This window comes from Cynocephalus volans, chromosome 11 (genome assembly GCF_027409185.1).
Source record: "Cynocephalus volans isolate mCynVol1 chromosome 11, mCynVol1.pri, whole genome shotgun sequence".
In the NCBI taxonomy this organism is placed as follows: domain Eukaryota; kingdom Metazoa; phylum Chordata; class Mammalia; order Dermoptera; family Cynocephalidae; genus Cynocephalus; species Cynocephalus volans.
The window spans coordinates 36507419-36533241 of record NC_084470.1 but is presented as its reverse complement, the minus strand read 5'-3'; the positions used below and the strand labels follow the sequence as shown (position 1 = coordinate 36533241).

At 39.5% G+C, this 25823-nt stretch overlaps 1 protein-coding gene across 7 annotated transcripts in view; it reads right to left on the bottom strand.

Moving 5' to 3' along the window:
* NR1D2 (nuclear receptor subfamily 1 group D member 2) overlaps positions 1–25823 on the bottom strand; it is a 146073-nt gene that overhangs the window by 78404 nt on the left and 41846 nt on the right. Inside the window, exons 8-9 of one of the 7 annotated variants that reach the window (XR_010024859.1) lie at positions 13209–16502; positions 7670–8387 (exon numbers count right to left, since the gene is read on the bottom strand). The exons of 3 other annotated variants lie outside the window; for them this stretch is intronic. Coding sequence is in view for 3 of the 4 variants with exons in the window: in XM_063113663.1 (XP_062969733.1) it covers positions 16439–16502 (64 nt within the window). In the remaining variant the exon portion in view is untranslated. Of the gene's footprint in view, positions 1–7669; positions 8388–13049; positions 16503–25823 lie in introns of those variants that run through there. 3 more of the 7 variants (XM_063113665.1, XM_063113664.1, XM_063113663.1) reach the window with 3 other exon arrangements.

Here is a 25823-nt window from a genome sequence, read left to right as displayed (position 1 = left end):
AGGGTGACCTATCTCATAACATACGAAATTCGCTTCTGTGAAACTGCATGCTGTGTGACAAAGTAGATTGATTAAGTTTTGTGTTTGAATTGCTTAGAAAATGTTGTTATTTGAAAGTCCCCTTCAGCTCTTCAGCCCCCTGGATAGAAGTTAAAAGCTAAATATTAGCCTGCACTTAGAGAAGTTTGAATTTTGTTTGCTGTTCCCCACCCAACCTGGCTTGTTTCAGCTTCTGTCATCAGCTTGCACTAGGCCTTCCCAAACCCTCTCCTCACGCCAGGAGGGTATGTGTGTATGTGTGTGAGTATATGATAACTATAAATGTGTGACTATTTGATAATTTTAACTGTGTGACTAATGTAAAAATGAGCCTTTAAAAAAATCCTCTAAACTTCAAGTCAGGGCTGCTCTCTTCTGAGACTTTCTTGGAGGGACAGTCACTGGCCAGCCAATAAAAACCCCCTTTTAAATTCTCAATTGGGTATTCTGATTCCTTTTCCATGTGGCAGCCTCACAACAGACAATGGGGATCTGTCCCTTGGAGAGAGAAAAACTGCCAAGACAAGGGTAGGAGAAAAAGGCTTTATTACTTGCAAGAAAAGAGAACATAGGTGATCACTCCCAAAGCAGTGTCTCCCCAGACAAGGAAAGGGCTTGTCTTATACAGCCAAAGTTCCTGCCTAACTTTTCATCCAAGTTCTCACTGAGGTCCTCTCATGTAAATGAAGGATACAAGCTTGTTCAATTTGGACTGGTTGACTATGGGACATAGTTCATTTGTTAGTTCTGAAGCCAAATTTGCATTTCTGTTGCTTCACCTCCCACAGATTTGTCACCCCCTTTCCCCTGGGTAATGGAGCCACCAAAGATTACTCAAAGCGCATCTGCTCAGAGCGATGAGAAGCCCCAAAAAGAGGTTAATCTCCCAGAACCCTCAAGATAGAGGCATTCCTTCCATTTGGGAAATTAACCACCTATTGGGGTTCTCTTCCTGCATTTATTCTCCAGACCAAGAAGTTATAGGAAGAGAACATAGGTGGGGTTTTTTCTATGTACAGTTTAACAAGTTTAACAATAGAAGCTGGTAACATTCAGTAAGACAGACAAGGTGATATTCTAAAATGCAATTAAGTCGATCCACTAACAAAAGCTTGATTTTAGCAAACATTCTCTTCTTACAGCAATTTGCCAGTATCTTTACATATCAATCAGTAACCTGTCTGTCTTTGAGCCAGCAACCTTGCTGTGTTACAATTATTTGTCTTACAACAGAGACTATAGCCTGGGGAAAATTTCCTGTCCTTTGCAAGGTCAAATTTGAAACTGCAAGACTTTGGAAAACCAGGCCCAGTGAAGTACATTTGCTTTATGCATACTCCACATCTCCCCCCCATTTTATTTATTTAAAAGAAAAAGCAAAAGCTATAGATCAGGTTTTCACAGTTAAGACAAAAGTATTCAAAGCAAAGTTGGTATCATTTAGCATGGCAAGTCCTTTTAATTTACTTCAGGTGAGGACTGATGATGTCATCATCTCTCAGGGTGGCTGCATCAGCATCACTCCAGGGGCTGTGAATTAGGTGTAATTACCAATTGTTGAAACTCCGGAATGGGATTCTGTTCCATATAATGGTTGATTCTGAGTCCAGAGAGTTTGTTAATGTTCACCTGTCTAGGACATAACTGTTTTCAAAGCATCTAGTCTTTTGTAAAATTTTTGATCAATTACAAGTCTTTTGTTTAGGAACAGGATGTCTCATCCAAGTTACAAACACCCTCTTTAAGGCCAGGAAAATTTAGAGAACTGCTTTTGTAGAGAAGACGTTATTTCCCCCTTTATGATCAAGGCATTCCTCATAAAAGCATTGATGATCAATATCTTGATTGACAAGGTCTTAACTTTTCTTTGTACAAATCCCTCGCTGCTGGGAAGGTCCTTTCCCAGGTGTTGATCTGTCCCACATTGGGGGGGAAAGATGAACAGCAGGATTAAGCAGTAGTTAGGCCAAATAAGGCAGCATGAAAGAGGGGTCAGCAACTTAGAAGTGAGACATGCTATCTTATATCCAAAGTTTTAAGTTATATCCTGTTATAAAGAGAGAGAGTTAATTTTCATTGAATTTATAAAAATAGCCACATTGCCATAATAATCACAAGGATACTTAAAGTTATTAAATTTGGGGGGTATCAAATAGAGAGAAAACAAATGCTTTTACTTCCGTTTTAAATGACATTTTACCAAACTGTTGTTAGTTATAGATAGCTTAAGAGAGAGGGAGAGTTTTCTTAAATTTGGAGAACAAAACATTAAGAGAACCAGCAGTGTTTCAAAACAAGCAAATTGTAAAAACCCATAATTCTTTTTAATTAGCTCACTAATTAATTTTTGTTGTTTTGACCTTTGTGAACAATTTCACAAACCCATCAGTTTCTTCATTAGAATTTAGGAACTTTAGTTTAAAGCTATGAACTCAAAGTTTATCAGGAAACTGTATCTATCAGAGTTTTTTCATGAAATATTTGAAGACATAACATTTTTAAATTATAATTAAACCAAGATTATGACTGATAGCATTTATATCAAGACACAGATATTTAAGAACCTTACAAGATTTTGGAACACATATAGGTAACACTTTCAGTACTGACAATGCTTTCCCATATAGTCTAATTTATTAAATAAGCCAATTAGTTTTGATACATTTTTTTATATACCCTTTGAGAAGCTCCAGCACCCTTGGAACTCCTCAAAGTTAGTTTAAACCAAAAGGTTGAGCTTTCAGAATTTAGTGTTGGAAAGCTTTGTCAAATAACAAAAGGCTTAAAACATTTAGTTGAATAAAATTGCAAATTATTACAAAAAGTAAAACCAAAGTGACAGAGGGTTTCAAAGGCAGAGAGCACAAAGGGACAAAGAAAACCTTTACTATTTTGTATTAAGTGACAAGACCTCTAATAATCCTGTTTGATTAGTAAATCCAGGCAATGATGTGTGCTGGTAAGAATGCTTTTATACATTCAGGTTAGTAAATAGGTGTCCATTTATCAGAGCAAATTATACAAAGCCCAGTTTGAGTTTTAGCTATTTTTACCAAATACATATTTATGGTTCACAGCCAAAAACTTGGTGTATTAGATCTATACCCTTATCAGTTAATGTTAACTAGGGCCTATGAGATATTGGGCATAGGTCTCTTTTCACTAGCCATTTTGGGTCCCAGGTTTCCATGTCACATTTGGAGCCATGTGGAGCTTAAGACAGAGGGTGGTATTTACAAAGATAACATATAAAAGATATTGTTTCTCTCAGCATGGCCAGGAGACAGAGCTGAGAAAACAAGGAGACATATTGACCTAGAGACAAATTCAGGTAAAAGGTTTAAATCAAATTTTGAAAATATGTTTATCAAAACTTTAGAAAATTTAAGTCACATGAACTTGAAAAGTGTACTTATTTATTTAATGAGCATGCATTAATTATAAGCCAGTTTGGTACCTTGCAAACAACACAATTACACATATAGACATGAACGTATAGACATAACATACAGCTCACACACGCATATACGCAGACATAAACAACAAGAACAAACAAGGATCTTATAGGTTTTGTTCAAGTTGTAAAAAAAGCCCACTAGTAAAAAGGACAGTCAGGTTTAGATTGTGTTGTTGTTTTTTTTAAAGACTTATTGGTGAGGCCTCACCCTGCCTTAAAGAAAGCAAGATAACAAGTTTACATTGTAAAGCAAAGTATGCAAGCCTTTTCAAGAAGATGCAGAGAAGATTTTCTTCCTTTTAAGAAAATAGCATAGAATTCTGCCATAGGATTTTGTGAAGAAATACATAGATGAGACTAGAAAAGAATTTAGAAGTCTGTTTAAGATAACCAGCTGGATGACAGAAAATTTGAGACCATCTAGTTACACAGATAGATTTAGGTTAGTTTCTGTTTCGCAAATGAGTTACTGAGCTTAAGGGCTGAGCTATTGAAAGCTATTTCACTGTTGAAGTTTTTAATTTACCCCAGGGTCAATCTGGAGCTTGTTGTCATTATTTTCATTGCTGGTGGTCTGATATGTACCATCCCCGGTGAGATGGATTGAGGTGTGATGGCGAGGCATTGAGATTTGGGGATCAGATTCAATTCCTCATCTGATTTGGGGTTCCACATAAGGTTTAACAGCCTTAGTGGGAACCCATAGAGGGCCTGTGGGTGAGAGAACAGATGTATACCCTCTCCCACAAGTTAACAATTCGAGAGGCCTCAACCATTGTGGTACTGTCAGCAGGTGGCAGAATAAAACAAAGGGTCTAGGTCTCTTTTTAGGAGATATAAAGTGTTGTTCTGTGGCCATTAATTTTTGAGAATTACAGTTTTAAAAAATTAGTGTAAACAGAGTTTTAATGACCTGTTCATGAGGGGCCAGTCCTATATCTTTATTACCCCTCCCTTGTTTATTTATTTGAGATTTAAGAAGGCTGTTAACTCTTTCAACAATTGCCTGGCCAGTGGGGTTAAATGGGATTCCTGTGACATATTTAATGTTCCAGTTGTCACAGAATACTTGAAAGACTGTGGAGGTGTATGCTGGTCCATTATCTGTTTTAATTTGATTTGGAATCCCCATGGTGGCAAATGCAGAAAGACAATGTTTTTTAACATGTTTAGCAGTTTCTCCTGTTCACGCAGTGACATGAATAAGACCAAAATATGAACAGTAACATATAAATATTTAAGACGTCCAAAAGTGGAATATTGAGTGACTTTCATTTGCCAAATTTCATTACCTTTTATTCCTCGAGGATTAACTCCTCCAGGGAAATTAGATTTAGAAAACCTCTGACAATCGGGACAAGGACAAACAATATTGATCCTGCCTGTAAGAGATCTGATGCATGTTAGCCAAAGCTTGTGCACCCTGATGAAAAAACTAATGAGAATCAATAGCTTTCTGTAAAACATTATTATACATAACAAAGTGATTAGCCGTATCATTTCCAATTGATAAAGGGCCAGGAAGACCAGAATGAGAATACATGTGAGCTACATAGAACGGGTGATGTCTTTTTTGAATAAGTTTTTGTGAATGTCAAAACATTTCAAATAAAAGAAAATCATTTCCCTCATGGATAGATGCATCTTGAATTACCTGTAAGACTCCAACTACGTAGGCAGAGTCAGCTACTAAATTAAGTGGCTGATTGTAAAAATGTTGTAAAGCTGCAATGGCAGCTGCCAGTTCAGCCCTTTGAGTGGACTTATGATGGATAGTAACAAAATGTTTCCAGATTCCCTATTCCTGCCATGTTATACATCCCTTTCCTGATCTGCCAGAACTGTCGATAAACACAGTTAGTGCTTGAGGGAGGGGAGTAGGGGACAAACAGGATTTTCATTGTATAGGCAGTATTTGGAGTCCTTGTAAAATTTTACCATGGGGTAATGAGAATTGTATCTTACCAACAAAATCAGCCATAGCTATCTATAAAGACTCTGATTGTTCAAGGGCAGTGTAAAAATCAGTTTTAGAAAGACCAGGATTAATAATATCAGGATCGTGCCCAGTAAGTACTTGACAACGGTGTCTTCCCCTAGTGAGTAGCTGAATATATTGTTCTAATTTAGTATATAATTTCCTTTTTTGTTGATGGGGTAAGAAAATCCATTCAATGACTCCTACCTGAGGAAGAAATTGGCAAAGCAAACCTGTGGGACTATGTGGGGTGTTTAAAATAATGAAATGAATGACTTGAGATTTAACAACATGTATTAATTGTCTGGGATGTAAAAAGGATTCAATCTGTTTTAATTCTAATTTTGCTTCTTCAGATAAGTAGCAAGGGAAGGACAGATCAGGGTCTCCCTTTAAGGTATTAAACAAATGTTGTAATTGATAAGTAGGAACACCCATAGAAGGGCAGAGCCAGTTAATGTGGCCAAGTAATTTTTGTAAATCATTTAGAGTAAAAGGCTCCTGAATATGGAAAGATGTATTTTGTGGCCATATATTTCTCTGAGTGATCAAAAAACCAAGGCATTTCCAAGACTCTTTCTTTTGAATTTTATCTGGAGCTACTTGTAAACCAGCATTATTAACTTGTTTGATTAAATGTAAATAAACTTGTGATAGCAATTCTGGATTGTCATGAGCATTGTCAATTTGTCTAGTTATAGCATCTTGAAGACAATTAATAAAATCTATAGAAGGCTGTTTTAGTCTGTTTTGTGTTGCTATAACAGAAATACCTGAGACTGGGTAATTTATAAGGAAAAGAGGTTTATTTGGCTTATGATTCTGGGATAGCTGCATCTGGCATGGGCCTCAGGCTGCTTCTACTCGTGGCGGAAAGTGGCAGGGAGCCGGTGGGTACAAGCAGATCACATGGCGAGAGGAAGCAAGAGAGAGAAGCAAGAGGAGGTGCCAGGGTCCTTTAAACAATCAGCTCTCACGGAAACTAATAGAGTGAGAACTCACTCACTGCTCCTCCTCCCCCAGGGAGAGCATTAATCCATTCATGAGGGATCTGCCCCCGTGACTCAATCAGTTTCCAACACTGCCACATCGGGGATCAGATTTCCACATGAGTTTTGGAGGGGACAACACATCCAAACTCCATCAAAGGCTCAGTGGGTCCCTGTCTAACAACAGCAAAAGATTTAGTGGGAGCATTTCACGGACTATGCAATGGCTCTAAATGTCCCATTTGTAACTGTTGTTTAACAAGTAGCTTCATTTAATTTCTCTCCTTTAAGAGGCCACTGTTCCACCCAAACCGGGGGACCAGGGGTCCTCTGAAATTTGAATGGTGGGACTGTGGCCGTTGCCATCATGATAAATTTTGAAGGAGATGTCCCAGTATAAATATCCCATTGAGCAGGGAGGTCTCAGCCCCATAGAGTTTGAGGTAGATCTGGCACGTAAAGCATAAAGGAGGCAGTTTGTCCCTCGGGGCCAGTACACAACAAAGGATCTTTACTTTGATGAGGGATTTTGAACCTGCCTAATCCAGTAAGTGTAACTGGTGAAGAAGTTACTCTCCATAATGGAGTCCAATCCTTTATAGCAATTATGGTAACATCAGCCCCCAAACCTGTAATTAATTTTTGTTCAACAGATAATGTCAACAGTGGCTGAGTCTTATCTAATCTTTGTATCCAAAATGCATCAGGGGAAGCAAGAGGTTGAAGTTTAGATTGTGTTTCAGGAATTTTGTTCCAAGCCTTTATGGCTGCTCTAGCTGTTTGATCAAGTAACATGTCCATGCTAATTTGAACCTCATTTCATAAATTTTCAAGTGAAATAGCATGTACGGCTTCCTGATATTCTTGCAGCCATACAGTATATTGAGCAGGAGTTAAAACAGTTTTTCCAAGTGTTTTCCAATCCCAAGGGGTCATATTATACCCATTAGCAATTGATTCTAAGTATCCCTTAGTAAAAGTACTATGTAAGCCATTTTCTGTTATGCTCTTTTTAAATCTTTCAAACAAGGAGAATGGGAAGTTTTCATGTCTCGACTGAGTCCCAATTCTTACAACAGGAAAGACATGATGAGCATCAACTCCCATATTAGGTCCTTCTTTAAGACAGGACTCCATCAAGGGAATAAATGAGTTATTTGCATCTAAAGGTGGAAGTGGGGGAAGAGGAGGAGGAGGAGGCGAGGATTGCTTTTCATCCTTTTTAATGTTATAAACACATTTTTTCCTTTTGTTAACGTTCTAAATAATTTTTAAGACAATTTGACAAAATTTCCAAGCCACTATAATCAACAATAATTTAGTTAGATTGGTAACATTCTGTAAGACAGGCAAGGTGATATTCTAAAATGCAATTAAGTTGATCCACTAACAAAAGCTTGATTTTAGCAAACATTCTCTTCTTACAGCAATTTCCCAGTATCTTTACATATCAATAAGTAACCTGTCTGTCCTTGAACCAGCAACCTTGCTGTGTTGCAATGCTTTATCTTACAACAGAGACTATAGCCTGGGGAAAATTTCCTGTCCTTTGCAAGGTCAATATTTGAAACTGCAAGGCTTTGGAAAACCAGGCCCTGTGAAGTACATTTGCTTTATGCATACTCCATGCATTTGGACCTGGGAAGGAATGTGACCTTTGGGCAACAGTGGGACTTCAGGAAGTTGTCACAGGGCTAAACCTTGAGCCTCAGCTAGTACAGATAACAATCCACTGGTGATGAATTGAGATTTCCCCATTGTGGTTGACCCATGACATAAAACAGGAACAGGTAGGTGTGGAAATCCTGGCTCCTCTGTGAGTGGAGATTCACCACAGTTCACCTCTTGGGCCCATATTTCAGTTTCAGCCAATGTATTGTGAGGACAGTCTAGTATTTCATGGTTCACAACTTCCTGCTGCCTCCTGCAACAACAGAAACTCAGAACAAATGGTTATGACTGGTTCACTTCCTGTTTCAGACCTTTTAGCAGCAGGAAGCACCTGGGCATTTAGGAGACCCTAGACCTTAGGTTACAAATTCAATGCAAAAGGCCAAAAAAGAAAGTAGGAGAGAAAAATTTTTAAATCTGGAATTTCTAACATACCTGGAATTTTTAACAGTCATCTAATATGAAATTTAGAAGAAAGTAATGGAAAAAAATGGAGGGGAGCTTTAAAACATTTTTTTTTTTAAAGGAAAATTTTCTAAAGCTGAAAACAGACAAACTTCATTTGATACACTCCATCATCAAGTGTTAAAACAGCATGATGAAACCAAGCCTCATCTTAGCCACATCCTTGGGAAATTTCAGGACCACAAGGAAAATGAGAAAATTTCTGAAAGCACGAAAATAAAAAGATAAGGGGAGAAAAAAGGATTTTATTTTTAACTATCTATAAAATAATACATATGTGTTATTCTTTATCTAAATAAGGATAAAAGAGTAGGTACAAAGGAAAGGCTGGTGTGGCCCTAGTGGGTAAACCCTATTAGAAGGCAGAAAAAAGACTAATTGTATATTATAAGCTGATGGGCCAGCCAAAGTTTCAGGAGGAGAGACAACTGTTCACACTTGATTCTCTGTCTCCTTTGAAATGAAAATTTCAAATGATACTTCTAAGATAAATATTAAGCAACAAGAAGAAAATAGTAAAGCAGGAGATCTAAAAGCCAAAATGAAAATGGGAGACATGGAGACAAAAGGAAGAGGTGCCAGAAGTTGAAAACAAGAAAGGGGTGGAGAGAAGAGGACAGTGTCTTCTACTGTATACAATGTAGGTCTCACCACATCAGGAAATACTGGCATGCTGCAGTCACCCACTGGGGCTCCCATCACCCTCACTATTGTCAACCATTGTATGGATGGAAATGATAGACAATTTAAAAAGACAAGAAAAAATATAAAATTCAGAAATAGTGTAAATAAAGAAACAATGCTAAAAAATCTACAGGAAGCACCCTAAAAAGCAATCTAGAAAATCCAACATAGCAACTAGAATACTAAAAAATAATAGAATTCAGTAATTTAGTCAGACAAAAGAACAATCAAGTAGGAAAAACAAAACAACATGCAAATAGACAAGCACTTTCTTTTTTTTTTTTTTTTTTTTTTTTTTAAAAGATGACCGGTAAGGGGATCTCAACCCTTGACTTGGTGTTGTCAGCACCACACTCAGCCAGTGAGCGAACCGGCCATCTGTATATGGGATCCGAACCCGAGGCCTTGGTGTTCTCAGCACCGCACTCTCCCGAGTGAGCCACAGGCCGGCCCAAGCACTTTCTTATTTACCATCAATGAGCAATTATACATTGTAACTTTAATAATTCCATTTACTATAGCAGCAAAAATTATAAAACACCTAAAAAGACACAAAAAGAAATATACAAGACTGATATGCATAAAACCATAAAAATTTACTCTAGAACATAAAAGGTAGCCTGAATGAAGGGAGAGACATTTTGTGCCTTTGGGTTTTAAGGCTCATTCTTGTAAGAAATCATTCTCTCCTAAATTAATCCACTAATTATCAATGCAAATGAAGTCAAAATCCCAATTTTTTTTTTTTAAAGATGACTGATAAGGGGATCTTAACCCTTGACTTGGTGTTGTCAGCACCATGCTCAGCCAGTGAGCCAACCGGTCATCTCTTTATAGGATCCGAACCCATGGCCTTGGTGTTATCAGCACCGCACTTTCCTGAGTGAACCATGGGCCAGCCCCAAATATCTCAATATGAGTTTATAATAAAACTTGACAAAGTGATTATAAATTTACTCTGGATGAGAAAATGTTCAAGGATAGTCAAGAAATGTTTTTTAAAAATAAGAACAATAAATAGGACTTCATCCATTAGATATTTTAAAAATTTTAAGTTGTGGATAAGGGGATAACAGAATGTGGGCAGTAGCAGTAGTTCATACAAAAGACATGGGTGGGGGCAATTAAATAGAAGAGTGGGTCTATTGCAGACATATTTAAAAAGTAAAAGTATATAAGTTACTTATGGAGGTGAGAGTGCAGGGCGTGTCGAGGATGAATGGACAGTTATGTCATTCACTGAGATAGAGAAAACAGGACAAATGAGGAGCAGGTGGAATCACAAATTCAGGTTTGGACATGTAGAGTTTGAGTCATCTTTGAGATATACAACTGGAGCTGTCGAGCAGGCAATATAGAACCTTAGGGAAAATTTCAGATTTCAATTTTTTAATGAAATATAGAATTAGGGTACTATTAACTGCTGAACAAATAAATCCCACAGTTTTACTGACAACACTGTAGTTGATTTTTCACCCACTGAACAATGCAATGTTGTGAACTGCTCTCGCCCATGTGCGCTGCAAGTACTCAGGTTTCCTCTTTCCTGTGGCCTGCTCCTCCCCTAGGGCCTCTCAGTCATCTGCATTGAGGCAGAAGTGGAAAAAGACAGTGGTGAACACACGCCTTAACCGCCCCAGCCAGGAAAATGCACACATCATACATCACTTCCACCAGGTTCCACTGGTGAGAACTTCTCACATGCAAGGAAACAGAGTACCAGCAACCCGGGCTGAGCAACTGCTTTCCAGTGTAGCATTGCCAGATATAGGACGAGATGCCCAATGAAGTTTCAGTTTCAGTAAAAAACAAATAGATTTTTAGTATAAGTTGTGTCCTAAATATCGTATCTGAAATTCAACTTTAACTGTGTGCATTCAAATTTAACTGTGTTTCTGTTGCTTACAACAAAATACACGGAACTGAGTAATTTGTAAAGAAAACAAAATTTATTGCTTATAGTTTCTGAGGCTGGGAAGTCCAAAGTCCATCTGGTGGTGGCAACAGTGACCCAGGGGTCTCACATTGCAAAATGTTGGAAGCAGAGAGAGCAGAGAGAGAGAGACAGACTCTCCTCTTCTTTTAAAGCCCTCAGAACCACACCCCTGACCACCATTTTTAATCTATTCACTACTGCACAGTCCTACAACCCAATCACCTCTTCAAGGCTCCACCTTTCAATTACCATAATAGGATTTCCCACCCTCTTAACAGTCACAGTGGGGGCTAAGTTTCTAATACATAAAACCTGGGGAACACAATTCAAGCTTCAGTGAGTTTGGGGGGGACATAATTCAATCCACTACACTGTGTCTTGATTTTTGTTTGTTTACTAAATCCAGCAACCCTATCTTATTTCGATGGGTAGTTAGTCATTACAAATGACTTCCCTCATGTTTCCTGTACAGTCCAATGGGGGTGGGGAGCAGGGAGGGGGACAGGGAAGAAGTACAACAACTTGTTTTTGAATTTGGGAGACCAGGAAAAAGGATTCTCAGAAGTAAAGGATAAATGAGGAACACTCTTGGTAGACTTAAAGTCAAAAAATAAGAACCTGGTACAATTCCATGTACTTTATCCATTTAGTCAATGTGCATTTATTGAGCACCTACTATGTTCTAAATGCCATACTCAGGGCTAAAGATACTGAGATATTACAATCCATGCCCTCAAGAAGCACACAGTTGTGGGCAGTGGGGTGGGAAGGAAGGAGAATAAATAAGCAGATGAAGGAGCCCTTGAGTCAAACTGGTGGAAATTCAAAAGGTTTCCCAGGGTAGAAAGTGGCTGAACTGAGCCTCAGAGGTTGAGCATGTAGGAGTGAACCAAATGAAGGTGTGCACATTGGTGCATACCCTCATGGAGTAGAAAGTGGTACTGGACATAGTCCCGCTTTATAAACATCTAGAAAATTGGACAAAATATATGAAACAGTTGACCCTATGATCCCTGAGAGAAGGGAAACAAACAAGGGGAGCTTTCGCTACCACTGCACTAGTTTTCTGCTTGGAGGCAATTTCTAGACCTTGGCACAGAAGAGGGAACCCAGACGGGACCTGGCAGACTCACTGAGTTGAGGAGACAAAGATAGGCACTTGGGGAGTGTGACGGTGAATTTCATGCGTCGGCTTGACTGGGTTAAGGGGTACTCAGAAAGCTGGTAAAACATTATTTCTAGCTGTGTCTGTGAGGGCGTTTCCAGAATACATTAGCATTAGAATCAGAGACTGAGTAAAGAAGATTCACCCTCCCAAACGTGGGCAGGCATCATGCAATCCATTGAGGACCCAGATAGGACAAAAAGGTGGGAGAAGGGCGATCTCTCTCTCTCTCTCTCTCTGCAGAGAAATTTTTCAAAAAATCTGCATAGGGTTCTCCTCAAGTCTTTAAATACTAATCTGCACACGCTTAGGCTTAAGCTCCATGAAGCAAAAAAAAAAAGACAATTGCTAGGTAGCTATAAGCTGAAGAATTCTCATTAAGGGTTGGCAAATGTTTTGAGTTCCCCCCAGCTAGAGTGGAGAAGACTCACTGAATACAAGGACACTCAGAGAGACCCCAGAAGTATCACGCCTTAGCAGTAAAATAAAGACTATTCTAGACTAGAACAAGGCTGAAAAACAAACAGAAAGAATCAAGCTGATTTGCAAGGGGGTTTACTGCCTACCAAAACAAACTTCAATATTATTTAGAAAACAAAATCCAAACCATCCATAAAATATCATTCATATAATGTCAACATCTAATTTAAAAATTACTAGGCATGCAAAGAAGCAGGAAAATACAACCCAGGAGAAAAATTAGTCAAAACAAACACACTCAGAAATAATAGAAAATGAAATGACCAAGTGAAGGTGTATGGGAAGGTAATTAGGATTCCAAACCAAGAGAGTAGCTGGAATACGCAGGGCTCTGGATAACTCACCTAGAGTGTGTCTGGTTCCTTTTGGTTGCACTGGTGAGAACAGGTTGTTCAGGACAGACATCCACTGTCATCAGAGGGGCTGGGTGACTTGACACAAATGTAGTGGTGGGCTCCTCTTCAGAAATCTGGAAGACTCATGCAGGGCATGCTGACTGACAAACAGATTGGCTGCCTTCCTCTCCACTAAGGTGTTTCAAAGTCCCTGGGACATGCCAGAATTTGAGTGTCTCTGTCCTATTCATAGCTTTCTCACTTATTTCTAAGACGAACTTGAATTAAATCCTTGCATTTCTAAAGAAAGGAAAGGGAGTTTGTCGGGTCCGCCGCCAGCCGACCCAAACAGCCCTCGCCTTATTCCTTTTGGTGGGCGAGCAAATGGCCCGGGATTCCTCTTTCCCTCCTGTCCCCTTTGGAAGGAGACGGGGGAAGAGAGCCGTGAAGAGAGGTGAGCACACCACCAGCCCCAACCAGCCGGGTTAAAGGACACTCAGACGCAGCGGGGGTTCTGTCGAGCAGTTCCGTTTATTATCACACAAGCACTTGCTTTTAAAGGCAAATGGGGAAGGCAGGTTTTTTACATCCTCCAATCAGCTTAAGGGTTACAAGAGCATGCATCCTGTCTCAATGCCTATCTATTGCAATCATGCAGTGTTCATAAGCACGGAAGCATGTATTTGGCCAATAAGGACTAAGGCAAGATTCCTACAGACACTCCCACCCTTCTTCCTCCTGGCGCCATCTTAGGCTGCCGCATTAATCCACTTGTAATGTCACTTAAGGTGGCGTTAGTTTTTAAATCCTGACAGGAGTTCAGCTTTAATGAATGCTTACTATGTGCCACACACTGTACTATGCACTCTTACATATGTTATTTCACTTAATCTTTATACCAGCACTGAGAGATAAGTACTTACCTCTTTAGAAAAGGAGACAGGTCCAAAAATTAAGGAATTTGCTTGTGGTCAGTCAAGTAAGGTCAGTTTAAACTGAATTCTGTGAAATTCAATAAATCAAACTATGATGAATGTTTTGAAGCCCTCTTGTTTAGTGCAGTCTTTGCAGTCAAGCACACCTGGATCCAAATTCAAACTCAGCCACTTGCTAGCTGTTTGCCTTTGGAAGGTTCCCTACCTCTTTAAGACTCAGTTTCTATATGTTGAGCGGGGAGAGTAAATCATACTTTGTATGGTCATAGGAAACATTAAGTGAGAAGATTAAGACTGTAAAGAACCTGGAACTAGGCACATACAGTACCAGGTGTTTAATAAATATCTGCACACTCTGTCCTCCTCTTCCAATCATTAAGTATCTGATTCTGACCTATATAACTGTAGGAAGGTGAATACCAAAGCCATAAGCAAATCAAATAAAAAAAATTTTCAGCAAATGTGTAAATTGTGGAATATACTAAAAAGCACATGTACTTCACAGGGCCTGGTTTTCCAAAGCCTTGCAGTTTCAAATATTGACTTTGCAAGGACAGGAAATTTTCCTCAGGCTATAAGTCTCTGTTGCAAGATAAGAATTGTGGCACAGCAGGTTGCTGGCTCAAAGACAGATGAGTACTGATTGTTACTGAGAAACTACTGTTAAGAAGGAACGTTTGCTAAGATCAAACTGTTGTTGATAGGACCCCTTAATTGACTTACTGGAATGTCATCTGGCTTGTTTCACTGAAAGTTACCAGCCCATATTGTTAAACTATAACCCCACCTTTGTTCTCTTCCTGTAACTTCCTGGTCTGGAAAATAAATGCAGGAAGAGAACCCCAATTTGGTGTTAATTTCCCAAATGGAAGGGTTGGCTCTCACTGGAGCATTCCCAGGGAAGTTAACCACTTTGGGGCTTCTCACTGCTCGGAAGAGATGGGCTTTGAGTAATCCTTTGCATCTCCGTCACCCAGGGGAAGTGGGGTGACAAATCCGTGGGGGGCGAAGCAACACAAAGCAATAGTAAATAAGTGGTTCTCAAAGTGAGGTCTCCGGATCAGGAACATCAGCATCACTTGGAATTTGTTAGAAATGCACAAAAACTCTGGGAATGGGGTCCAGCAATCTGTGTTTCAAGGAACACTTGAGTCATGATTTTGATGCACACTAAAGTTTCAGAACCACTTGTATAATCCTTTTACTATTGCATTAATTTAGCTCACATATTGCATAGGTCCTAATAACCAATGTAACAATTGTTTGTCATTTTATGTTTTATGGATTGTTTTCAGATTAATGTACAAGGGCACTTCAAAAAGTTTGTGGAAAACTAGAATTGAAAGGAAATACAAATCTTTCCATGAACTTTTTGAAGTACCTTGTATCTGATTACACCTTTGTCCAAGAAAGAGTAAACTGAGTGAAATGGTGTTGTATTAAAAACATTTCAAAGGGCTGGCCAGTTAACTCAGTTGGTTAGAGCTCAGTTTTTATAACACTAAGGTCAAGAGTTTGGATTCCCATACTGGCCAGCCATCAAAAAAAAGAAGAAAAAAAAAAAACCTTACCAAAAACAGAAATAAAAACTGCCTACGCTACTGATTTAATACAGAAAGATAAATGTAGAGAAACTCCTCATGAGAAAAGCCATTGTAATGACCACATGGAGGAAGTGAAGCCTAAACTGGGAGCATCATGCCTAATCCCAATAACAGGTTAGCACAAGTGACGCTTCAAAAATCCAACCAGTTTCACAGTAAATGATTTTTTCTTTTAATTTAGCTTCTCCTATCCCAATCTCTTTAGCTAAACTTAATTCCTAATTCAGCTGTCCTGTTCTCCCAACTTGATATTTTGAGAAACAGCAAGCAATTTTGATCCAGAATTCAGACAGTTGTCATTAGGTGCAAACGTTTATGTGCTTAAGACCTCAAACTATTGAAAGTTACAAAACTCGAACTGGATGTGGGCTGGGCAGCTGAAACCAATTACGCAGATTTGTCATCTAAAGTAAATAGTACATCTGAATACTTAGGCTGATTCTTAATTATATTTCAGTGTTTTCATTTGTTCCATTTGTTGCAATACTCCAACACATCCCTCCCCCAAGGCTGTAGTCCTCCATCCTTGCTTGCAGATGATTTCAATTGTTTTCTATTTTTTTAATCTCCTCTTTTATCTCCGATGTTTTTCTTCCTCATTTCATGATTTTTTTTTTTAACAAGGCACTGGCACGTCTGATACTTCTACAGATGCAGGGATTTTTCTTCCTGTCCTTGAAGTGACAGCTTGTCTTTCTCCTCAAGTGTCTTTGTTGCAATGCCTGATAAACTGTTTGCTTTTCCTAACAGCTTTCCTTTTGAGCCTGAAAAACAAACATTAACCAAAATGTCCTTGTTACTCTAAATTGTTACTTTTGATGCGATCCCTGGTGCTGGAGCGCCGCCTGCTGTGCAAATGAGAATTAGCAGGTCATACTGCATTTGGTTTAGCTGCGGATTAAATAAACGGATTTGGATGGCCATTTTCTCACCAACAGATTCCTCAGAAATGACTGGTGTAACATTCTTAATATCACTCCTCCCCCAAACATCCTGCGAAAGTTACTGTACATTATCCCTATGCCACAGTGTAATAAAACTTTATTTTTTTGCCACCATCTACCAAATACTTAGCACAATGCCCTGCACAGAATAGGTGCTCAATAAATATTTGTAGATAGAAGTTAATGTTCTGTAAAAGCATTTATCAAACTGTATTTCAATTGTTTACCTCTCTTTCTCTTACAGTAAGTGTAAAGCTCCTTGAGGGAGAAAATACACACACACACACACACACACACGAGTATACATTTCACCATTGGGCCCTAGCACTTAGCTCAGTTTGTGCAATAGGTATTCCAAATATATTTGAAGAATTAATACTGATCATATGATTCTAAACATAGAATAGTCAACTTTTAGCACCTATTATGTGCTAAGAACTGTTCTAGGTGTTCAATAAACATTTTCTCTAATCCTTAAAACCTGCCCATCTCACAGATGTGGGGAACAAAGTACCCAAGATCACGAAGCCAGGGATTGATCCAAATCTGTCTGATTTTGAAATCCACACTCCTTTCTACTCTACCAGCTACCTGTCATAAATCTGAAGCCATGACTAGGACTATAGAATACTTGCATTCCCCTTAAGGGATCTCAGAAGCATCCCTCTCAATCCCCATCACCGCTCCCACCATACACACACTTCTATCCTCCCTCCTAATGAATATAGCAACACGTACATAGTCACATACACAAACAGAATCGCCAACATGTGGGGCCTCTCCCTGAACTGGTCAATGGTATGGAATCGGTGGCCCCACTACACAGAGCCTGGAGGATTCCGAGAAGGCCTTTCTTACAGTGAAGCCAGTTTTCTATAGTTTTTATAGCTTTTATCTATAATTCTGAACTCTTCTTCTGAGACACTACAAGGCTTAATCACTTTTCCACGTGAGCCCTGAAAATATTTGAAATGTGCTATCATATCCCCCTAAACATTTAAAATAGTGCTCACCCCCCAGTAAACGTAAACCAGTCTGGTAGAAAGCCTGACTTGTGTGTGTGACTTACATGGGAAACAGCAGTCCCAGCCTCTAAAAGGGTTATAAAGTGATCCTACTCTACAGAGCACTGTTATATCCTGCTATAATCCGTAGGATATTCTATACTGTACAAGGTTTATTTAGTGGTAACTACATTTTCAAGTGGGATAACTGAATGTCCCTATTCTGTAGCTGAGATACTGAGGCAAAACAATGTGTATATGTGTATCACAAAGCAAATGCCACAGCACTGGGACATTTTGCTGTTAGTGGCCCACACACAAGGTGAGAAATCATGAGCTGACAAAAATTACAAACCCAGGGGTGGCAAATTAAAGACATGGCCACCAGTTCTTTCCTTCCTTGTATCTATACCCTGGCAACATGACATTGCAACTCCTTCTGTCGAGAAGTGGAGTCTGTTTCTCCACTTCCTGAATCTGGACTGGCCTTGAGATTTTCTTTGACAGGTGTAATGGTGTATGAGTTCTGAACCTATGCTTCAAGAAGGCTTGTGTGCTCCTCCTCTTGCACTTGGAGCCCTGAGTTGCCACGCGAATGAGCCCAAACTAGCATGTGGAAGAGTGAGTGATCACATGGAGAAAGGCTCCAGTCATCCCAGCCATCCAAGCTGAATCCATTATAAGTCAGTCAACCCAGACAAACCACCAGCTGACCAAACACACATGAGCAAGCCCATCCAAGACCAACCAAGCCCCGCCTAGACCAGAAGCTCTTGGCAATTGAGCCTGGCCTAGCCCAAATTGAAGACTGACCTTCAGGATCATGAGCTACATAAACAGCTACAATGCAATATTACCCGCAATATTACCTACAGTGTATTGCAGACATAAATAACTAACTTTAATCAAGCCTTTAGATCTACTTTCCTGTTCATAGGAAATATAAGGGACAGAGGAGCAAGCTCATTTCTGTTTTAGAATGAGGCACATATGCACACCCTACACACCCATCAGTCTCCACTCTTACTTTAGTGTGTTAAGTTAGAGAATGCCTTGACAACTTTGGTGGACATTATTCCAGCACTTCTCCCTAACTGTGCCTAAACCAAAATTAGTCTTGAAAAAAAAGTTTTTTAAGGATCAAACCTGTGTCTCAGCACTGTTTATAGTGTTCTATCAACAGAAGATGTGAAGTTGCATTCTGTGGATACTAAAGAATGTTAATGTCTAGCAGCGTTAGAATCTGTAATGAAGATTTATCTATCAGCAGTCTCTGAATTGATCACTTCTCAGTTAAATCTTTTTTTAGGACCATTTTAACAGTTTCTGGAGCCAGCCGTACAATCCCCATGATTCACTCAGAGTCAGGAAAAACCATCAGACTGCCCATTTTTCATCTCAAAATTTTTATTCTCATTGACATAAGGAAGGATTTATTATCAAGTTCTGCAAGATGCAGGCAATAAATCAGCCTTAGGGGTTTGAACTTGAAATGGATAAATATGACAGGAGTTTGGGTTCATCTGGTGTCTGGAATGGTTTGGGGTTTGGAAGTTCTTTTTACCTAATATTATACATTTTTAAAACCCAAAACATTTTCTTAGGGCTTTTCTTCGTTTCTAAACCCAAGTGTATGATCAAGGAAAATGAAATCCATGTGTTGTTGAATGTATTTACACTCGTTACAGTACATCCCATTGTACAACATTGACATTTTCTTTTGTAGGAGTTATTTCAAGGCCCAAAAGATTTTGAGGCAAAAATGTTAGAAAACTTTCTTCTCCCAGCCCCTCAAAGAGTCTCAAAATTTGCAAACCATGCTCTTGACTCCTCACCTGGAATATCAGTTTCCCAAAAGTTTTAGTCCAAATTTAATTTGATGGGAAGATAATTAAATGTCTTTCTCCTCTCTCTCTTGTCCTTGATTCTAACCATTCTAGATAAACAGAATGAAATGGTGTCTCTGTGAAGCAGCAGTTGGTGCAACCTTGCAACCTCTCAGCAACTAAATGGAATGGGATAACACTGGAGGATTCCATAGTAAGGAAATAAAAGGCACAGTATTAGCACAATGTGCTACCAGACTTCACAAAGCACTTTTCAAAATATTATCTCCTGTTATCACAGCATCCCCAGAAGGCAGATGGATAATTGTTAATGGTACAGCTGGGAAAACTCACTAATGCAAGCTCAAGTGAGTGTCTTCACTTCCCTGGGCTTTCCTTGCCTCCTCTAGAAAATGACAGGCTACTCCTACCTGTGCCTAAAAGCAAAAGGCGTTAACGTGGGTATTTCCTCCATACGCTCATATTATGTAGGGCAGCGGAGGCTCCGTACTTGAGCAGATGAGCTAGTGACACCAAAAAGGAGTTTTAAAAACTGGAAGTGTCTTAGAGAACTGGCTATGGAAAAAGGAAAGTGTTTAAATTTAGCAATTTTTTATTTCTTTAAAAAGGTTTTATGCATTGGATAAAAATAAATTTTAAAGGATGAGTGTGAATTACATTGGCCATCACTTGTGGAAAGTGTCACATGTCAGATGTTACTAATCTGTAAGTATAAAGCTTTTCAATAATTTATTTTTCAGATAAGAATTAAAGTAGATTCACAGTAATCCCTATAAAAATGCCACTCTTACCAGCATTCTTTTGATTGGGGAGGAGAGAGGATTACCACCAAGGTCCTGGAAATTGTATGTAAGTGTTCCAGTTACTATTAGTGCATGACAAAGTACTTCGAACTTAGAAGTGTAAAACAACAATCATTTTATTTTGCTCACAGATTCTGTGGGTCAGGAATTCAAGCAGAGCTTGACTGGACAGTTCTCACTTGAGCTCACGCAACAGGTTGCAGTCAGATGTCGACTGGGGCTGCAGACATCTGAAGGTTCACCTGTGCTGGACATCTAAGGCAGTTCTCTCACATGGCTGGCAGCTGATGCTAGCCATTGGCTGGGAGCTCAGCTAGGGCTATTGGCCAGAGAGCCCACACATGATCTCTCCAGTGTAGCAGGCTCAGGGTAATTGGACTTCTGACATGGCAGTTCAGCTATTGCAATTGCGCCCTGCCCCTATCCTCCAGGCCCATGTCTCACTTCACCTGCTTCCTATCTAGATGCCCAGGTGTAGTGACCCCTGCTCCCCGCCCCCCAACCCCCATGACTGTTCTGTGATCGGGCCAGCTGGATGTTTTTCCTCACATGCTTGAAACCAAGCTAGGGCCATGAATGTTCCCAGACACTGATAAACTTATTTAGGTTGTTGCATGAAACACTGAAAGATCAAACATATTGCTAAACATGTAGAAACTAGCCCCTGCCCTGAGCAGAATTCCTTAAACTCTCATATAAACTCCATGCCCCGACCGCCTCACTGTGGACATACCTATGTAGAACACCTCTTGTCTCCCTGTCCGTCTTAAGAACATGCTGCAGATCCCATGCACATATTAAATGCTTTAGACTGATCACCCTAGCACTTGGTGCTTCTTTGGAATCCCAACCAGCCTTATCGCAGGAGTAGATTGGTTATCTTGAGAGTGGGTTATTACAAAACTGAGTTCAACCCTCTCTGTCACTGGCTCTTGCCTTCTCTTGCCCCTCCACTTTCCACCATGAGATGACACAGCACAAAGGCTCCAAGCAGATGCTGGTGCCACACTCTTGGGCTTCCCAGCTCCAGAACCATATGCCAAATAAATTGCTATTGTTTTTAAATTACCCAGTCTGTGCCCACTCTCACCACTCTTATTCAACATAGTGTTGGAAGTACTAGCCAGAGCAATCAGAGAAGAGAAGGAAATAAAGGGCATCCAGATTGGAAAAGATGAAGTCAAACTGTCCCTGTTTGCAGATGACATGATCCTATATATCGAACAGCCTAAAGCCTCTACAAAAAAACTCTTGGAGTTGATAAATGATTTCAGCACAGTAGCAGGATACAAAATCAACACACAAAAATCAGTAGCATTTCTTTTCTCCAATAGTGAACATGCAGAACGAGAAATCAAGAAAGCCTGCCCATTTACAATAGCCACCAAAAAAATAAAATACTTAGGAATTGAGTTAACCAAGGAGGTGAAAAATCTCTATAATGAGAACTACAAACCACTGCTGAGAGAAATTAGAAGGGATACAAGAAGATGGAAAGATATCCCATGCTCTTGGATTGGAAGAATCAACATAGTGAAAATGTCCATACTACCCAAAGTGATATACAAATTCAATGCAATCCCCATCTAAATTCCAAAGACATTTTACTCAGAAATGGAAAGAACTATCCAGACATTTATATGGAATAACAAAAGACCACACATAGCCAAAGCAACGCTGAGCAAAAAAAATAAAGCTGGAGGCATAACACTACCTGACTTTAAGCTATACTACAAAGCTATAATAACCAAAACAGTATGGTACTGGCATAAAAACAGACACACTGATCAATGGAATAGAATAGAGAATCCAGAAATCAACCCACACACCTACAGCCATCTGATCTTTGACAAAGGCACCAAGCCTATACACTGGGGAAGAGACTGCCTCTTCAGCAAATGGTGCTGGGATAACTGGATATCAATATGCAGGAGAATGAAAGTAGACCCATACCTTTCACTATACACTAAACTCAACTCAAAATGTATTAAAGAATTAAATATACACCCTGAAAAAATAAAACTTCTTAAAGAAAACATAGGAGAAACACTTCAGGAAGTAGGACTGGACACAGACTTCATAAATTTGACTCCAAAAGCACGGGCAACCAAAGGAAAAATAAACAAATGGGATTATATCAAACTAAAGAGCTTCTCTACAGCAAAAGAAACAATTAACAGAGTTAAAAGACAACCAGCAGAGTGGAGGAAAATATTTGCAAAATATACATCTGACAAAGGATTAATATCCAGAATATACAAGGAACTCAAACAACTTTACAAGAAAAAAACAAGCAACCCAATTAAAAAATGGGCAAAAGAGCTAAGTAGGCATTTCTCTAAGGAAGATATACAAATGGCCAACAGACATATGAAAAAATGCTCAACATCACTCAGCATCCGGGAAATGCAAATCAAAACTACACTGAGATACCATCTCACCCCAGTTAGGATGGCTAAAATCCAAAAGACTCTGAACGATAAATGCTGGCGAGGTTATGGAGAAAAAGGAACTCTCATACATTGTTGGTGGGACTGCAAAATGGTGCAGCCTCTATGGAAAACGGTATGGAGTTTCCTCAAACAATTGCAGATAGATCTACCATACGACCCAGCTATCCCACTGCTGGGAATATACCCAGAGGAATGGAAATCATCAAGTCGAAGGTATACCTGTTCCCTAATGCTCATTGCAGCACTATTTACAATAGCCAAGAGTTGGAACCAGCCCATAAGTCCATCATAAGATGAGTGGATATGGAAAATGTGTTATATCTACACAATGGAATACTACTCAGCTATAAAAAGAATGAAATACTGCCATTTGCAACAACATGGATGGACCTTGAGAGAATTATATTAAGTGAAACAAGTCAGGCACAGAAAGAGAAATACCACATGTTCTCACTTATTGGTGGGAGATAAAAATAAATAAACAAATTCACACACACACAAAAGAAAAAAAAAAAAACCGGTGGGGAGAAGAAGACATAACAATTACAATTCCTTGAAGTTGACATGACAAGCAAACAGAAAGGACATTGTTGGGTGGGAGGGGGAGAGGGAGGAGGGAGGGAGGTTTCGGTAATGGGCCACAATAATCAACCACATTGTATATCGACAAAATAAAATTTTTAAAAAAAATTAAAAGTTCCTGTATTAAAAATAATAATAATAAATAATTAATTAAAAAATAATTTGTTAAATAAATAAATAAATAAATAAATAAAATTACCCAGTCTGTGGAATTCTGTTATAGCAACACAAAACAGACCAAGACAAGGGGTGACTCCAGCCATGGGCTCAACCAGATGGAACACCAGGTCTCTCTGTATCTCAGCCTGAGCACTTTCTATGGTATGTGGGAACTAGCTCTGCCCTCAGGGGCAACCCTCAGCCAGAGGAGACAGAGTCAGGGGATAAATACTCCAAATCCCTTGTCCCTTGGTGGGACAATTCTGAAGCACATTCAAGTGGTCCCCAACATGATGGGGCCCCAGGTGCCCAGCTCATCGGGTACCATGGATTGGCTTTCCTCTCCCACCCCAGACTCTCCCTCCCTTACTTCTGCATCCTGGCGCCACTTCCCAGCACCCAACTTCTCATCTCCAAGTCCATGTACTAAAACACCCAGTACTTGTGTCCTGGTGAGAGAAAAATCTGAGAACTGTTGTAATAGGTATCTCTAAGGTCCCTCTATAGTCTAAATTCCTGTTATTTTTATCATCCATTTTACAAATTGGTTACCTGAGAAGTTCTGGGATTGCCCTGAGTTCTCAAAGAAGTCACAGGATAAACCCATTTCACCCCAATGCCAGGGCAGACAGCCAACATTTCATTAGTTGATACACCTTCCAAATGAAATAACACACTTCTTACAGCAAAAATGGAGGTCCCTCATCCTTTAAAGCAGCCATAAAAATCAGCACTAAATGGTTTAAAGCCTGAAAAAAAATGAGACTGAAAACAAATATAGCCCAGTAAAACCTAAACTTTCATATCCAGCAAACTTCAGGCAATTGCAATTTCTACAGCGAAAGGTAGGTTTTGTTTTATTCTTTAACTTCTCAACTAGGCCTCCTAGAAGTATATTGCAACCCCAGGTATGCTCTGAAATTGGCTTATCAGATGAATTAGCTTCCCGTGGCTCTCAAGATCTTTTATAATTAGCTTTGTAACATAACGCATTCAGTGGCTGTGGGCAAAGCTCAGAGGAGTGAGAAAATCCATTTAGAGCAGTGGCCAGAATTTCCAGTGTTTCTCAAGCTTAGCCTTGTTAATTCAATTTCTTGGCATAGGCAAGGATGGATCTCCAGATCTGTCAGCCTTTCTGGCTTCCGTTAAGTTGGAAATGTCTTGAGAATCAGTCTTCTGTTACTTTGGAGCCTTCTTTTGATATCCCATCTGAATGAAGGAAATGTGGCCACAGAAACGACAGACCATTTTTGTCAAACCTCGGGTTTGAGCGGAGTTTATTAACTACATATATGCCAAACATCCCCAAAGCTTAACTCTCACAGTGTGTTACCAGCAAAAGTAACTAAACTGCATGGGAGACAGCAATGTGGTTGTTTTCTTGAAAGAACACCAGAGACCAAATTATACAATTTCGAACACTGGGCTATTCAGGGGCTTGGTAAACACAGAAACCACAGAGGGTAGGGGAGGAGCAAGAGGCGAGAGCAGGATGTCTGGTCTAATTCAGCATTCACTTTGCTCTGCTCTGTTTTATAACAATGTCAGCCATCAGCTCAATGGAATAAAACCAAATGTGGCTTCTATGTCTTTAAGTAAGGTCCAGGCCACACTGGCAATGGATAGGTTTCCATAGCAACCCTACTGTCTATTAAATTGAAAAGCGACAATAGAAAATCCCCAGAAAATAAAGTGTGATACCTCTCAATAACAATTATCTGCTTTTTATAGTTTGGCTTTAAAATATAAACACCTAGAATTCTTTGCTATGTTTGACTGAAGCAGGCTATTTTTTTTTTTTTTCTTGTCAGAAGCTCTCAGAAAAGAAGAAACAAACTTAAGTTTCTTTTTTTTTTAAAGATGACCGGTAAGGGGATCTTAACCCTTGACTTGGTGTTGTCAGCACCACGCTCAGCCAGTGAGCAAACCGGCCATCCGTATATGGGATCTGAACCCGGGGCCTTGGTGTTATCAGCACCGCACTCTCCCGAGTGAGCCACGGGCCGGCCCCAAACTCAAGTTTCTGAAGGAGTTTAGATGTCAAGCCTCTTCTGTGGCTCCAGAATTCTCCCCCTACACACGCACACTGCACAAAAGCCACAAGGAGGATTAAGCAATTCAGAAATCTGTAGCAATGTGAGATGTACGACCTCATCCAGACAGTGTCCTATATCAGGCTCCCTTTTACAAGGGCCTGGGACCTTATTAAGCCTAGGGATGCATACACACAACAAAATTTTAAGATTATAATGTCAATAAAACATCAATAAGCCCCTCCATCAGCAGTCAGTCA